The 15237-nt window shown below is 45.0% G+C and overlaps 1 protein-coding gene across 1 annotated transcript in view; it reads left to right on the top strand.

The window, feature by feature from the left end:
* The window catches only part of Popdc3 (popeye domain containing 3), a 35523-nt gene extending 25968 nt beyond the window's left edge, over positions 1–9555 (top strand). The window contains exons 2-4 of the mRNA XM_036168544.1: positions 5637–6352; positions 7412–7520; positions 8588–9555. Of these exons, the coding sequence (XP_036024437.1) occupies positions 5868–6352; positions 7412–7520; positions 8588–8869 (876 nt within the window). The 5' untranslated portion in view covers positions 5637–5867 and the 3' untranslated portion in view covers positions 8870–9555. The remainder of the gene's footprint in view (positions 1–5636; positions 6353–7411; positions 7521–8587) is intronic.
* The last annotated feature ends 5682 nt before the right edge of the window (positions 9556–15237 follow it).

The raw sequence follows: 15237 nt of genomic DNA, 5'->3' as shown, positions 1-15237 counted from the left end.
GGTACTCATCAGTAAATACACCATCTCAAGGATATGTAGGGAAAAAAACAGCTCAAGAAAAGGAGAACTTAGCATGTGGAACATGTACTGAAGCTGGGATCTGATTTTAATTAATGAGTCGAGTATTGCAATTTTTACCTTGTGGGTTGCTTGGCAACCCAAACTAACTCAATAGCACTGGCACCAAACTAGTTGTTATCTTAATCGAAGAAGTAATTAAATGTTCTTAAGCTCAAGGTTGTAGGCCAAGGAGTCCCCTGTGAATCTGGTGTTGGTCCAGCTGTTTTGGGAAAAAAGAAAAGATTCCCCAACTCCTCAGTATATTTGTGCTAAAGTATCTCTGAGGTTGGGCTTTTTCCTGTGTCTGTGCCCCTAGAGCACCCAGAAGGTATTTCAACATCCCAGGTTGGATGGACTATTCCAGCATATTCAACCAACACCCACTGAGTGCCAGGGGTCAGGAACACAGTAACATCCATTTCTTGCCCTCCTGCCCTTTAGAATTTCAGAGCCTAGGGGAAGAATCAGCCAGCATTAAATAATACAGCAAATGGTTTCATGAGTGGCTGGATGTGTCTCCAGAAGTAGACAGTTATGAACTGAGCAGTATAAGCAGATATAGCAGCTCTTAAACACCCATTGAGAGCTGTTTTCAGTCTCCTGGCAAACCTGTTGCCCAGCATTTTCACACTACCTGATCCAAAGCTTTGAGTCCTGGCCAGAGTGAAACTGGGCAGAGAGGCACTTGGGCATCTATGCTACAGGATGTGACTAACGACCCTTGCACCTGCAGCCAGGGACTTGAACAGCCTGTGTCCAGCTCCTCGGGGATTGCACCAGGCTGTGCCCAGCTCCCCAGGACTCCACCAGGCTGTGCCCGGTTTGCCATGTTTGGCATGATGACTTAGATTCTGCCTCTCTTGGGCAGTGAGATAATAAATGTGACTGCTCTAAGCAGCTAAGCACAGTTCTGGGCTAATCTTCACCAGTATGCCATCAGAGTGTGCTGCCTGCCACTGAGTACACGTTGATCATCTTATGCATCTTATTTCTTTATAATTCATAGTCTTAAGGATTTAGGAGAAAAACTGGATAAACTTGGAGTGAATGCTGTGTTAGTTTGCTAGACTTTGCCTCCATTTGTTACTACTGGGGGAAGACATCCATGGTGATGTGTGGGCATCTCAGCAGATATTTACAAACAAAAATGCCAAGGCCTGGGGGTCCGTGAGGCCGGCAGCTGGTAGATGAATCATGTTGGGCCCTCAGAGTGACCGTGGCACATGGCAGAGGCCCTTTCCTGCCTGTCACCTGCTCCTGTCAGTTCTTCTCTTCTAATAAAGAACATCTGTTGTGGTGACTGGATACAAACACACAGGCTGGGTGTGGAGCAATGCAATCGGGGTGAGTCCACATGCTTGGCGGTGCTGTGTCCAGGATGGAGAGAAGGCCTGGTAGCAGCTTGAGTGTAACAGAAGTAGGCCGGAAGCACAGTTCCTCCTAGAACCATCCTGATCACACTTCTGGAGCATAGAGGCCTGGACATACCCTCCAAATCAAGCTTTTTAGGGGACAGTTCCCCTGTGCTCCCTTCTGAATCACCGTAAACGTTTTGTGTGGCCTTTCTTTTATCAGTATCATCTTAACATTTCACTGAGGATTATAAATTTTTAAGGGAGTTCAAACCAAAGTTCAGAGACCTACCAGCAATTATTTTCATATTGGTTTCGTGGCCGTGTTGGGTATCCTGAAGAATTGATTGGTTAAGATGCCCCAGTTTTAAAAGACAAACAGCAGGAGTGACATTTGCAGGCTGGTATTTGCAGTTCTCACTCATCCATGCATTGTTAAGAGCCATTCTTTGTTGTGAGAGTCTAGCAGTATAGAATTTTGTGTGTTGTTTTTTGGAGAGCAGAAAGTGAGTGTGCTCAGAATGCTGGTCTGCTTGAATTGTGTGTCTCACAGACTGACTGGAATTCGGGATCTGCAAGACGCTTGAAATGTCTTTCAACACAAGCAAACATCACAGTAGCGCTCTAAGTTGCCTATCTAAGCCCGCTGTCCCTTTCCTCCTCTTCCCTTTCCTCTTCCCGAGTTACCTGGCAGGGCTCGTATTACTTGAGAAAAGGCTCACAAGGAGTAGTCTTCATTTCCTTCTCTGCTTCTGTGAGTGATGACCTGTGCCTTCCCACTCAGTAAGACATGCTCACTTCTGTGTGTGGAGTTGTATTTTTCTTTCTGAGACATGGCTGTGATACATGGTACTTTAATAGGTGTACTGGAAGACAGTAAATACAGTGTCCACACTAAAGGTCTTTGCATGTTAGCGTTCTTTACATCTCAACCTAAAGGACACTTCACAGTGAAACCATTAGTGCTGAGGAAGTGGGGTGGTGAAAAACATACTGACCCTGGACCTCCGCCATCATGCCCAGTTGTAGATCAGTTTCTAAACAGTCTTATTAAATAAGAAACACAGAGCCAAATACAAAGGTAATAGCCAAAGAGATCAGAGAATTAGCAAAGACCCACGACTACCTTATCTTACCACCTCACCACCATCACTTCCCCAGAGAGAGTTTCTTCCTATCTAACTTGTGTTTTTATTGCCTTTCTGTTCTGCCTTCTCATTGGCTCTAAGCCCAGCCACATGACTTCCTCATCACTGCCTGTCTATACAGACCTCCAGGTCTCTATGGTTGGTACTAGGATTAAAGGCTTGTGTCACTGCTTGGCTGTGTCCTTGACCATACAGAGACTCTGCTGTGGTGGTATTGTGTTCCCCAAAATATTGTGCACCCTAATAAACTTATCTGGGATCAGGGCACTGAACAGCCACGAGATACAGAGGCTAGAAAATGGTGTCACTCACACCTTTAATCCTAGGATTCCAGAGGCAGAAATCCCTCTGGATCTCTGTGAGTTCAAGGACACATTGGAAACAGCCAGGCATGGTGACACACGCCTTTAAGAAGTAAGCCTTTAATCCCAGGGAGTGATGGCAAAAACAGAAAGATATATAAGGTGTGAAGACCAGAAACTAGAGGCATTTGGCTGGTTAAGCATTCAGGTTTTTGAGTAGCAGTTCAGCTGAGAGCCACTGGGATGAGGACACAGAAGCTTGCAGTCTGAGGAAACAGGATCAGCTGAGGAACTGGCAAGGTGAGGAAGCTGTGGCTTGTTCTGCTTCTCTGATCTTCCAGCACTCACCCCAATAACTGGCCTCAGGTTTGATCTTATTAATAAGACTCTTTAAGATTCCTGATACACTCTGCCTGTCATGTGAGCAGATTAAGGAACTGCCTGATTCCTGTTTATGGCTATGTGACCTCGCTATGTGACCTTTGATCTCCAGGCAAACTTTATTTATTAACATACAAATAAAATCACATTTCAGCACAATTAAAACATCACCATACCCAGTTCTCTCCAGACCTAGAATTTTTACCACATTGTAGCAGGATCCTGTGCTGTTGTATTCTTTGGGGGAAGGGGGCCAAGTAGGCACAGAGTCAACAACACAGACTCTGGGAGAATGTGGAAACAACAAGCTCAGTTTATTCAGGAAGAGGCAAGCCTTATATACCCTCCACCCCACCCTGGGGGAAGGTCTGATGAATATGCATCAGCTGGTGTGACATGGCTGCCTCTCATTGGTCCAGCTCATCTCCAGATCATGTCTCAGCTGCGGTTGCTAAGGCCCTTAGGCAGACCCAGGTTGGCTCTCAGAAAGTGTCTTATTACTGGTTTGGGCCACCTGGCCCTCAGGCCTATTAGGGACAAGTTGTCCCACCCCACATGGTTGAAAGAATAGAGAATATATGAGCAGAGGTGCTGAGCCAATAATACTGTTGACCATCTGAGAAATGTTTAAGTAACAGGAATTAATAAGTATGTTTATTTATATGGATTTGATAGTAACCTGAACCACTGATATAGAAAATTATGCTATACTGTACTATATAATTTCTTAAATTATCTGAATCTACCTTATTAAACATTTTCACAGACTGTTATGTATTCCTAAAGATCTGTCTCCTGGCCATGTGTTTCCTATGTTTCCTGATTTATTTAAAGTCCTTATAATGTCAAGTTTAAACCATCTTCCATGAAAGACCATGTGACTGTATCCAGCACATGGGCATTGGTGCTGAAGCCCTGCTCTGCTCTGACCGTTGTGTAGCCTGGATATATTCCTGGCTCCTCTGAGCCCCCATTTTTCATCTGTAAAGTGTAAATACTGTAGCATCAGACAGTGTCCCTCAAGAGAGGAGGAGCTTGGAAGGTCCACAGGTTCATCATAATTACTTGGAGAGCTTGTTCAAAATACACGTCCCTGGGAACTGCCCTTAGTGGTCCTTTTCTCATATATGTAATATGGGACAGTCTGTGGCTCTCCATTTTCCGTCATCGTGTCATGTGATTCTGAGTTACACCGTACCACTGCTGTGGAGACGAGCTGACTTAAAAGGATTTAGTTACCCTGTGTCCTAGTTTGCTCTCTGTTGCTGTGACTGAAACTAATTTGGGGAAAAAAGGGTTGACTGTGTCTTACAGATTAGTGTCTGTCATTGAGGGAAGTCAGACCTGGAGCTTAAGACAGGAATCAAGAGGCAAGAGCTGAAGCAGAGACATGGAGGAACATGGTGCTGACTAGCTCTCCATGACTTACTGAGTTTGCTTTCTCATATAACTTCAGACCAGCTGCCCAGGGCTGGCACCATCCACGGTGGGCTGGGCCCTTCCACACCAATCATTAACCAAGAAAATGCCCCACAAATTTGCCTTCCACAGTCTGATGGAGGCAATTCTTCAACTGAGGTTCCTTCTCAGGTGACTCTAGTTTGTGTCAAAAATTAACCTGTACACCCTGAAAAAGAAATAGCTAACCAGGGCTGGAGAGATAGCCCAATGAAAAGAGCACTGGTTAAGAGGATCGGGGTTCAAGTCTCAGCACCCACATGGCAGTTCACAACTGTCTGCAATTCCAGTCACATGGTATCTAACAACATCACACAGATATAGATGCAGGAAAAACACCAATGCACTGTGGGATGTTCTGTATGTCAAATGTGTTGCTCTGATTGGTTAATAAGTAAAACACTGATTGGCCAGTTGCCAGGCAGGAAGTATAGGCGGGACAAGGAGAGGAGAATTCTGAGAACAGGAAGGCAGATAGAGAGACACTGCGAGCCACCACCATGATAAGCGAGATGTAAGGTACCGGTAAGCCATAAGCCATGTGGCAAAGTATAGATTAATAGAAATGGGTTAATTTAAGATATAAGAACAGTTAGCAAGAAGCCTGCCATGGCCATACAGTTTGTAAGCAATATAAGTCTCTGTGTGTTTACTTTATAAGTGGGCTACGGGACTGTGGGGCTTGGCGGGAGCTGGAGAGAAACTCTCCAGCTACAATGCACATAAAAGAATATACATTAATAAAAAAGGAAATAGCTAGCCAATTCTAGTAAATATGCTTTTATTAGAATTTTAATTAATATTTGTGCCTGAAACATCCTTATTTCATAACAATAGGAAGTCGATTTGCATAAGTAGTGCTGTTGATTCATTAAGTAAAGCGCAATTCACTCTTTATGCTGAATTAGATCCTCTGTCCCTTTTCTCTTACACAGGAAATAGCACAGTCTTTGAGGACCTGGCCTAAATCCCAGATGAGCTTAAAGACACTGGTGCTGAATCTGTAGGTTTTTGGCTCCATGCCCACTAAACCCCTGGTCATGCCAGCTCCAGCGTGCCCTGGCCTGTGAGGAGTGAGCAGCATTTGGTGATGGGAAAGCAAAGGACTCTGGTGCTGGCTTTGGTGTCATCTAAAGTGAACTGATAAAGGAAGCATCAGTCCAGCCATGGAAAAGAACTCAAGTTTGTGGAAGAGCCTGGTGGGTGAACACCCAGTCTGCACAGCCTGGAAGGAAGAGGCAGAAGGCGCCATCTACCAACTTGCCAGTATCTTGTTTGTAGTTGGTTTTATGGGCGGCAGTGGGTTCTTTGGGCTCCTATATGTCTTCAGCTTGCTGGGGCTGGGGTTCCTGTGCTCTGCAGTCTGGGCGTGGGTAGACGTCTGCGCTGCTGACATATTCTCCTGGAATTTTGTGCTGTTTGTCATCTGCTTCATGCAGTTTGTTCACATTGCCTATCAAGTTCACAGCATAACGTTTGCCCGAGAGTTCCAGGTGCTGTACAGCTCCCTTTTCAAGCCCCTCGGGATCCCTGTGCCTGTCTTCAGAACAATCGCTCTCAGCTCTGAAGTGGTTTCTCTGGAAAAGGAGCACTGTTATGCCATGCAAGGCAAAACCTCCATTGACAGACTCTCCATGCTTGTCTCGGGAAGGTTTGTACCCTCGATGCCTGTCTCTCCTCTGAGGAGCTGGACCTGTTTGTATTTTCCATCTTGGTGCAGCATAGACCTGGGTGGTACTTAGCATCCTGAGACTTGGAGAAGTCTTTGAGACAGGAGTCCTAGGTGTGGACATTTAGAAGACAGGGCATTGTTTACTTGAATCAGGAAATAGTCTAGAGTCTTACTCTTTCCTCTTAGAAATAAAGTCCCCAGGCCTTAAAACAGATGCATGAATTCAGTTCTGTGGATGCAGTAACTGCATCAGAGCTAGTCACTGGATGTCAAGGAATGGACAGAACCTTCATTAGTACACAAAGTGTTTTAGGTAGAGAGTCTTCTGGCATTCTGTTACATGGCTGGGAATTTCTAATTTTAGATTATCAGGTTTATTTAGTAAATTCTGTCACTTGCCCCCTCGTGTGAAGTAGGAGTGAGGTCTTCATGAGTATGTGTATGTATGTATAGACTCTAAACCTGGAACAGTTTGAGGGGCAAACACTAATATGTTTTTCATGGCATTGAAAAGATTAAACCTGTAACTCATAGAGGTGTGTGTAGCAGATCTCCACTGTGCTCTTAAACTCCCTCCCACACAATCAGAAAATCTGACTGGGTATACTCAAGTCTTGTGCCAAAGCACAATATACACACGGACTGGAGTCACCTCGTCCACATGCAGCCTGATGACGTTTCGGCAGATTTAACTGACTGCTATTCCAGATGTTTAAGGGAGGAGTACCAGGGCTTGGGGATTTAGCTCAGTGGTAGAGCGCTTGCCTAGCAAGCGCAAGGCCCTGGGTTCGATCCTCAGCTCTGGAAAAAAAAAAAAAAAGACCAAACAAAAAACCCAAAACCACCAAGGTAAAAGGGAGGAGTATCAGTGCACAAATCTCAGAGGGTACTAAGGTAGTACATGAATTCAACATTTTGTTCTTCAAAATTCAACAGGGAAGAAGTCCCCAGAGGCTGGAAGGATATTCCCCCACAACACCCCCCAAATGTGCTCAGACTTCCTTGTACCTCACAGAAGATGTCCTTGTGTCTTGCTAGGATCCGAGTGACAGTTGATGGTGAATTCCTGCATTACATCCTCCCCTTTCAGTTCCTGGACTCTCCGGAGTGGGATTCACTGAGACCCACAGAGGAAGGCATTTTCCAGGTGAGGGCCAAACAACCCAGTCTTCTGAACAGATGAATCTTAGTCCTGAAGCAGCAAGCATACCAACAGAGCAGCACACAGTGCAGTTCTAATTTATATTTGACTTTGGGATGCAGTTTGTTTCATGCACGCTTCCCAGTTCTGAGTCCTGCTGACTGATGTTGCAGTCACAGAGAGAACGGGGCCAGATGTGGCAGGAAGGAATCTGTGAGTTCTCTGCAGATTTCCTGCATTGAATCTCCCATCTGGGAGTTAATATGGAATAACTAAGGTCTGACATTGAACACTGTGATAGTTTAGAAAATGCCAAGAGAAGAAATTGCACTTACCACAAAAGAAATGGCTTTTGAAAGTTTAAAATGCCAGTGGGCTTCAGTTATGGCTATCATTGCTGTCACTCTGGCAGTCATGTAGAGGTGGTGTGAGACAGTCATTTCACTTGGTTCCATTAATTATGCTATACTGTTTCCTATAAACCAAAACACACATGTACATGAAATTCATGTAAATGTGAGAAGGTGGTATTTGTAAATTCCATATTGTAGTAGAGAAACCGTTTTAGGGTTAGAAGCCTGTAGTCTTCATATTTAGGTATCTTTCTCTGCTATTAGCCAGCTTTACTCTTTCATTTTAGTATCAAGTAGCTTTGCAAAATGCAAGATGTAATCAAGAGGAACATTGAGATTAGAACAGTAAATTATGTTGTTTATTTTATTATTTAGTAGCTTTTACAGTATTTTTTAACATAAGAGGATAACAAGAAATTCAATTAAAATTTGGGGCAGAAGAATGTGATTGAAGGAGCTGGAGAGATGGCTCAGTGGTTAAGAACACTGGCTGCTGTTGCAGAGACATGGGTTCAGTTCCCAGCACCCACATGGCAGCTCCCACCATCTGTAACTCCAGTTCCAGGGTATCTGGCGCCCTCTTCTGGCATCTATGGGCACTGCACACATGTGGTGTACATACATGGAGGCTAAACACTCAAACACACAAAAATAAATCTTTAATAATTGAGTTTGAATTTCTTGCTTCCTAGTTTGTTTTATGTATCTTCATGTTTTCAGGTGACCCTCACAGCAGAAACCGATTGTCGGTATGTGTCTTGGAGGAGAAAAAAATTGTACCTGCTCTTCGCTCAGCACCGCTACATCTCCCGCCTGTTTTCCATCTTGATCGGCAGTGACATTGCAGATAAACTCTATGCCTTGAACGACAGGGTATACACAGGGAAAAAACATCACTATGATATTCGGTTACCTAACTACTATCAAATGTCAAGTCCAGACTTGTCCAGATCACCCCTAACGGAACAGTTTCGGAATTCCAGACAACATTGTAACAAATGACATCAAAACCTGAAGTTGTATGATGACTATGAAAAAGACTTCATCATTCCCCGGACAAGTTAGCACACTGATATTTTTATAACTTAAATTCAGAGTCTAGATGCCATTGCCAGCTGTTTGATTCAATTTAACTTCTGCATTGCAAATAAAACTTACAAATTTTCTTGTATTCCTTGCTGTCATGATGGGATAGGAAGAAGAATAATGATGGGCAGCTTGCCCTTTTTCTGCATCAGAACTGGGAGAATGTAATTTCTCATTCTCCAGAATTTTCTCAAACATGCTGTCTTGTACTGTTAGCTCAGGAGAAGCAGTTAGCAAATGATCTCAACATGAGAGCAGGTTGCTACCGTCCACAGACCCATTTCTAGAATCCACATTTTTGCGACAATCTCTGACAAATGTAAGTTCCACTGTTGGTATGGGAAGCAGTTATTTCTTTTACATGTGAAGCTCTTTGATGTCACTAAAAAATAGAATAAATATGAGAAATGATAACACACCAATTTGAAGGCTACTTTCTTGCTACAAACAAGTCCTGAGCTTACGCTTTACAGTGACCATTAAAAGAAGCAACTCATAGAAAGCAAAATTGCACATTAGTAGCTGAGTGAAAAGAACACCCATAAACAGATGGTAGAGTGCATGTCCTTTTTGCTCCATGTGCTCAGCTGTAGAGCTAGCCATTTGCCTGGGGGGACAGGGGAGAGATGGGGAGGTGGGGTCACAGTGAGTTCTCAGCTCTGGAAGAATCGCTTGAGAAAGAGATCCTTAGGTGCAAATCTGATCCCTGTCTTTGGAGTATTGGCTTTCTGAAGCTCGTGTGCAGTGGTCCTCCATAGAAAGCTCTGTTATAGATTTGACAAACAGGCCTTGTGCCTTGCTTGTGGCTCTGGGTTATAATCTGGGCCCTGATGATAGCTCTATCTGGTGATAGAAGAGATTCATCCCTCACAGAGCTTATATCCTGGGGGCAAGAGAGAAGATAAACCAGAAAAAGCTTCTGGACACCCAGTGATGGGGTTGGGTCCAGGGAAAGCAGAGGAAGCAGATAGGGGAGTGCTGTGTGTTAGGGTGGTGGGGTAAGGTCTGGACAAGGAGGTGATGCTTTCCAAAGAGCTGGAGGAGAGAACCTTCTACTGCAAATGCCGAGGAGGGGTAGCACGTGCAGGCTCCTAGGCAGAGCATGGCTGGCCAGGTCAGGGCCCATGGGAAAGCCATGACTAGAGCAGAATGAGCACAGAGGAGAAGGCAGCTGTAGGAAGGGTGGGTAGGGACGGTCAGTCATGGGGGACTTGGACTTGTATTCAGCAGCACTGTGGGGTTTGAAACAGAACATTGATGTGTTCTGCCCTGTGATCACCTGACAGCCTGCTGAGGACAGGGAAGATCAGGAGTGAGAGTCAGATGTCCCTGAACCCGGAATCTGAGTCTGGACTCAAGAGACCAGTCTTGGCTAGAGATACAGCTCTGAGATACTTAGCAGTCAATGGCATCTGAACTCATGAGGAGATGCCAAGGGAGAGTGGATCAGGACAAAAGTGGTGCCAGGATCTTACCTGTGAGGATTTTCTTAGTAAACAGGGAGGGACGTCAGCAGAGGGCCTGAAGGAACAGCCGGTGAAGCCACAAGGACACCAAGGGAGCAGGAAGTTCCAGAGCCACGTGAAGACACTGGCCCACAGACCCATTTCCAGAATCCGCTTTTTTGTGACAATCTCTGACAAATATAAGTTCCATTGCTGGGTGTGGGAAGCAGTTATTTCTTTTACATGTGAAGTTCTTTGATGTGACTAAAAAGTAGAATAAATGTAAGAAATGATAACACACCAATTTGAAGGCTAATTTCTTGCTAAAACAAGTCCTAAGTTTTGATTTTAAAATTGCATTTTAATGTGTTTAATGTGGTTGAGAGGCTGCACCGAAGGAGGTCTGGCATAAGCCAGTGAACTGAGCACGGAGGAAGGGTGCTGAGAACTTCACCAGGAACGCGGTGGTAGGGTGGTAACGACAAGAGCTGGGTGAAAACGCCCAAAGAGGGACGGCAAGACGCAAGAAGAGCGGAAACAGATCGGCTCTCCAAGCAGAAGAGAAGCTGAAATGGTCAGTGACCTGAGCAAGAAGTGGGGTTACAGAAGAGATGTTATCGCTGACGAAGACACGAGAACAAGGCACCTGATGGAAATGGCGTGATCTCTAAGTGGGGTGCACTGCCTGAGTGCTGCCCTTGAGTGGGTGAGTGAGGAAGGGATCCAGAGTTCTTAGATAGGACCACAGCCGTCACAGACAGACAGGAGGCAGAGTGGACAGAGCAGAGCTGCCGGCAAGCGGGACAGGTGGAACAAGCCTGACATTCCGCTTCCTCAGACACCTCCAACGTAAAGGCAGGAAGGGGCTGGGGAGAAGTTCGCCAAGGGCATCTGCTGGAAATGGTCTGTTTCACCTGTGAGAATGAGCTACTGGATAGTGCAAGTCCAGCATGAACTAAGAACAGGGTGGGATGCTTTCCTCTCTGGCCCCCACACAGTTCTTCAGCAAACAGACAGTGTCAGACACTGTGGCAGCCACGTTCACCTTCACCATAGCTCTGCAAGAAGTTTCGGTCTCTGTGTCCTGAAGACTTGGTTGCAGTTAAGCAACGAATTCCCGCCTTACATTAATCCCAGGTGATAATGTAATACCTTGGGTTACACCAGGTAATAATTTAGCAGGAATTAATCATCAGCTAGCCTTCTAACGATGAAAGCCACTGAGAACAAAACCACAATGATCAGATCACACGGCAGGAAGAGAATGAGATAGCTTGTAGATGAGTTTTCCAGAAATCTGTTTTTAAGAAAGGACACAGATGCAAGGCGATGGGGAGAGAGGGTCAGTGCCAGGGACCCCGCCACCTCCACTGTCACGGAGGGTGGCACCACCCCTTGTACTCACACCTGTGCTGTGATCCAACGCGTTCCTTTGTTTACAGGTTTTCTAACCCGGTAAGAAGTAGAAGCAAAAGAACCCCTGTAGCTGGAGTTTTCTCCAGTCCTGCCCAGCTCCACAGACCCTGCGACCACTTATAAAATAATCACTCAGAAACTTATATTAATTAAACTTCTCGGCCACTAGCTCAGACCTACCACTGACTAGCTCTTATACTTAACGCAGCCCATTTCTGTTAATCTGTATGTCGGCACGTGTTCCATGGCTTTACCTGTTGCCTTTACATGCTGCTCCCTGCACAGTGGGATGGGGTCTCCTCCCGGCTTCCACCTCCCAGCCTCTCTTCTCTGTTTGCCCCGCCTATCCCATACTTCCTGCCTGGCTACTGGCCAATCAGTGTTTTATTTATCAATCAATCATAGCAACATATATTCACAATATACATGACATCCCACAGCAACCCCCCTTGTAACTACACTGTGTGTCTAATAGGAAATGTTTAAAAAACAATATTTTACTATCTCAAAATATTCTGATCAGTGCAGATGGAAAGCAGAAATGAGATCCTAGAAACTAAAGTCCCCATGAACTGCTGCCCTGTGGTGCACAGAGAATTTAATTTCTATTAAAACTGGGTGTATTTTCACCTCTGTCTCCCATTGCTTGCAGTGGGAGGAGAGACCCAGGGTGTGCTCCTGTGTTCAAAAGGCCTTACAGCTGTGGGTAGAAGTCCTGCATGTTTGCAGGTAAATGGAGCCCTTCTTCAAAAAGCAAGAAGAATTTCAAATCAACAGAGCACTAAACAAGTTCAGGGACTTGCAAGCTGGAGACCCTCTGTAATCACCCATGTCACATGGCTCAGAAAGCCGGCGCTTGCCAAGGGTTGAGCCTGACTTTAAAGCATTGGTGTGACTGCCTTAAGATTTTTCTGTCCTTTGTTTTGTGGCCAAGAGGGACTCTAAAGGGCAGTGAGAGGAAAAAGGAGAGCCAGTGACACTAATGAGCCCATAACCACCCACACTGTGCTCGCCAGTGGAGCTCCTAAGGCTGCAGATCCATCTCACAGGCCTTACTTCACTCCCATTCCCTCAGAGCTAGTTCCCAGAACTGATCTGACCCGTGTGCTCTGACTCCATAGCCTTGGAACTTGCTCCCAAGATTACTCTACTGTGAAGAACAGCAGCTGCATCTCTGTGCATTGTAGAAATATGCTCCCCTCTTCAACGGTGGGGCAAAGGGAAGTTTGTGTGCTATCCTCAGGATGAGTGCAGGGTGTGTCAGGCTTACATTGCATACACCCAGAAGGGCAGAACCGAAAAAGAAGTCCCCCCATCTGTCCTTCCCTTTCAATCTGTGTCGAACCTTCTCTTGTGGTGGCTTATTCCCATAATCCCAGCACTTGAGAAGCTGAGGGAGGAGAAGCATAAGCCTGAGGCCAGCCTGGGCTACACAGTGAATTTCAAGCCAGCTTGGGCTATGGAGTGAGCTCTTGCCTACAAAACAACAACAATAACAACAACAACAACAACAACCACACACACACTCACACACACACACACACACACACACACACACACACACACACACACGGGGGAGGGGGGCCGCATTTGAGGGAAAAGCCACCACTACTTGGGGGATATAGCTCAGTGTTTGCCTAGCAAAGTCCTAAATTCAGTCTCTAGCTCAAAAAAAGCAAAAAAACAATGCTCCTGGCTTAGCTAAGAAAAGCCACAAGACAAATGAAACGCTACAAGAGATGAGGGTGTGAGAAGTTTGGTTTCAAGGACATACATCTTCATGTGGGATTAGACAGTGTTTTCTAATGGGCTTCGTGTTTCCATAGACTGTGAATTGCTTAAAATAGGAACCTTCAGCAGGTATAGTGGTGCATGCCCTTGTTTCCAGCACTCAGGAGGCAGAGGCAGAGGCAGGAAGAGATCTATGAGTTCAGGCCAGCCTGGTCTACAGAGCAAGTTCCAGGCCAGCCAGGGCTACACAGAGGGACCCTGTTTAAAACAAAGACAACAACAACAACAACAAAAACCCTCCAGAGATGAAGTTCAAAATTAATATTGTTTTTATAAAAGATAGTTTTAGTATATTCTAAGCCTAATCGATTCTATTTTTCATTCTACTAAAATGTTATACATGTGTAAGCACAATATAGGTTTAATGTGATAGACCAAAACCATATAGTTATGAAAAGATGCAGCAAGATTTTATCATCTACCATACCATTACCATTTAAATGACAGCCTGTATATATATATATCATCACGATCCAAGCATAATTTGAAGTTTTATTATCATGGTAACTTTGATTACCTTAAAAGCCTAATATCTATATTAAAGACTCACAGAGAACAGCAAAAGCATATGTAATTCCATTTGCTTGCTCCTTGGAAGACTCCCATATTATTTGAAGAGGTCAGAGGCTGTCTGGCGGCAAAGGGTAGCAGTTGAGCCTAATTCTTCTAGTCCTCCATTCTCCAGTTTCCCTGACTTAGAGAACATTAAAATGTCCCCAATCTGAATTGAAGAAAAAGTCAATGCCAAAATGCTAATTACACATCTTCTTAATTTGTCAGTGATTGCCGAGGAACGTTGGCCAACCAGGCGCCTTTCTACTAAATCAGCAGCCCAGCTAGCTCCAGCTCTAATCAGTCTGCAAGTAAAATGTGTAATCACGAAGAATGCTACGGATTTGGCCAGAATGAAGGAGCACAGCCAAGTTCTGTAAGTTTGGGGTGGTCTGTTTTTGCTCCAGATATTTCCGCAGCCCATGTGTGGTGTGTTTTCTAAGAAGCCTCCTTTGTCTCACGCATCAGCCTTGTGTGCCACCCATCACTCCCTTCGTAGAGAAAAATTCATTCAGTGTTTCTCGTGGTTCTCTTTCCTTCCTCTTCTCTGGAGTAACACTTCATGCTCAATACAATTTTGTAAGCTGGAGCTTTCTCAAAGAGAAGCTGGTGAGGGCTTCAAGACACAGCAGGGATTTTCAGTGTGTCGCAAGGGGTTTCCAGGGAACAGGATGTTACAGCGATGGAGCTGTTTCCCTTGAGGCAAAAGTTCAGCCAATGCACAGGCTTCACATCTATGCTCCTGAGAAAGAACCTCCTTTAATTTCCTCCCTGAGCCTCAGGGGAGCGGTACCTGGCACAGGACAGCAGCTTTGCCAACTATCTGTCTCACAGAAGAAAAGCAATTGTACCTGCTCTTGCATCAAATCCTTCCCCAATCAGATCTCAACTCAGCAGTACCACTGGCGGTTTCATCATTAAGTAAAATGGAAGGCCTGTGAAAATGCCATTTACACTCCTTCCCTCTCACCAATACTGTTGGTAGTTTGAACAATATTTATTCTGAATGCAGAGCCCCAAAGCAGTTCCTGCATTCCAAGTTAGAAAACCTGAATACTGATTTGCTAAGAGATGTTTTGT

The sequence above is a fragment of the Onychomys torridus genome, chromosome 19 (genome assembly GCF_903995425.1).
Source record: "Onychomys torridus chromosome 19, mOncTor1.1, whole genome shotgun sequence".
Taxonomy (NCBI): Eukaryota; Metazoa; Chordata; class Mammalia; order Rodentia; family Cricetidae; genus Onychomys; species Onychomys torridus.
This window is presented reverse-complemented; position numbering and strand designations above follow the sequence as displayed.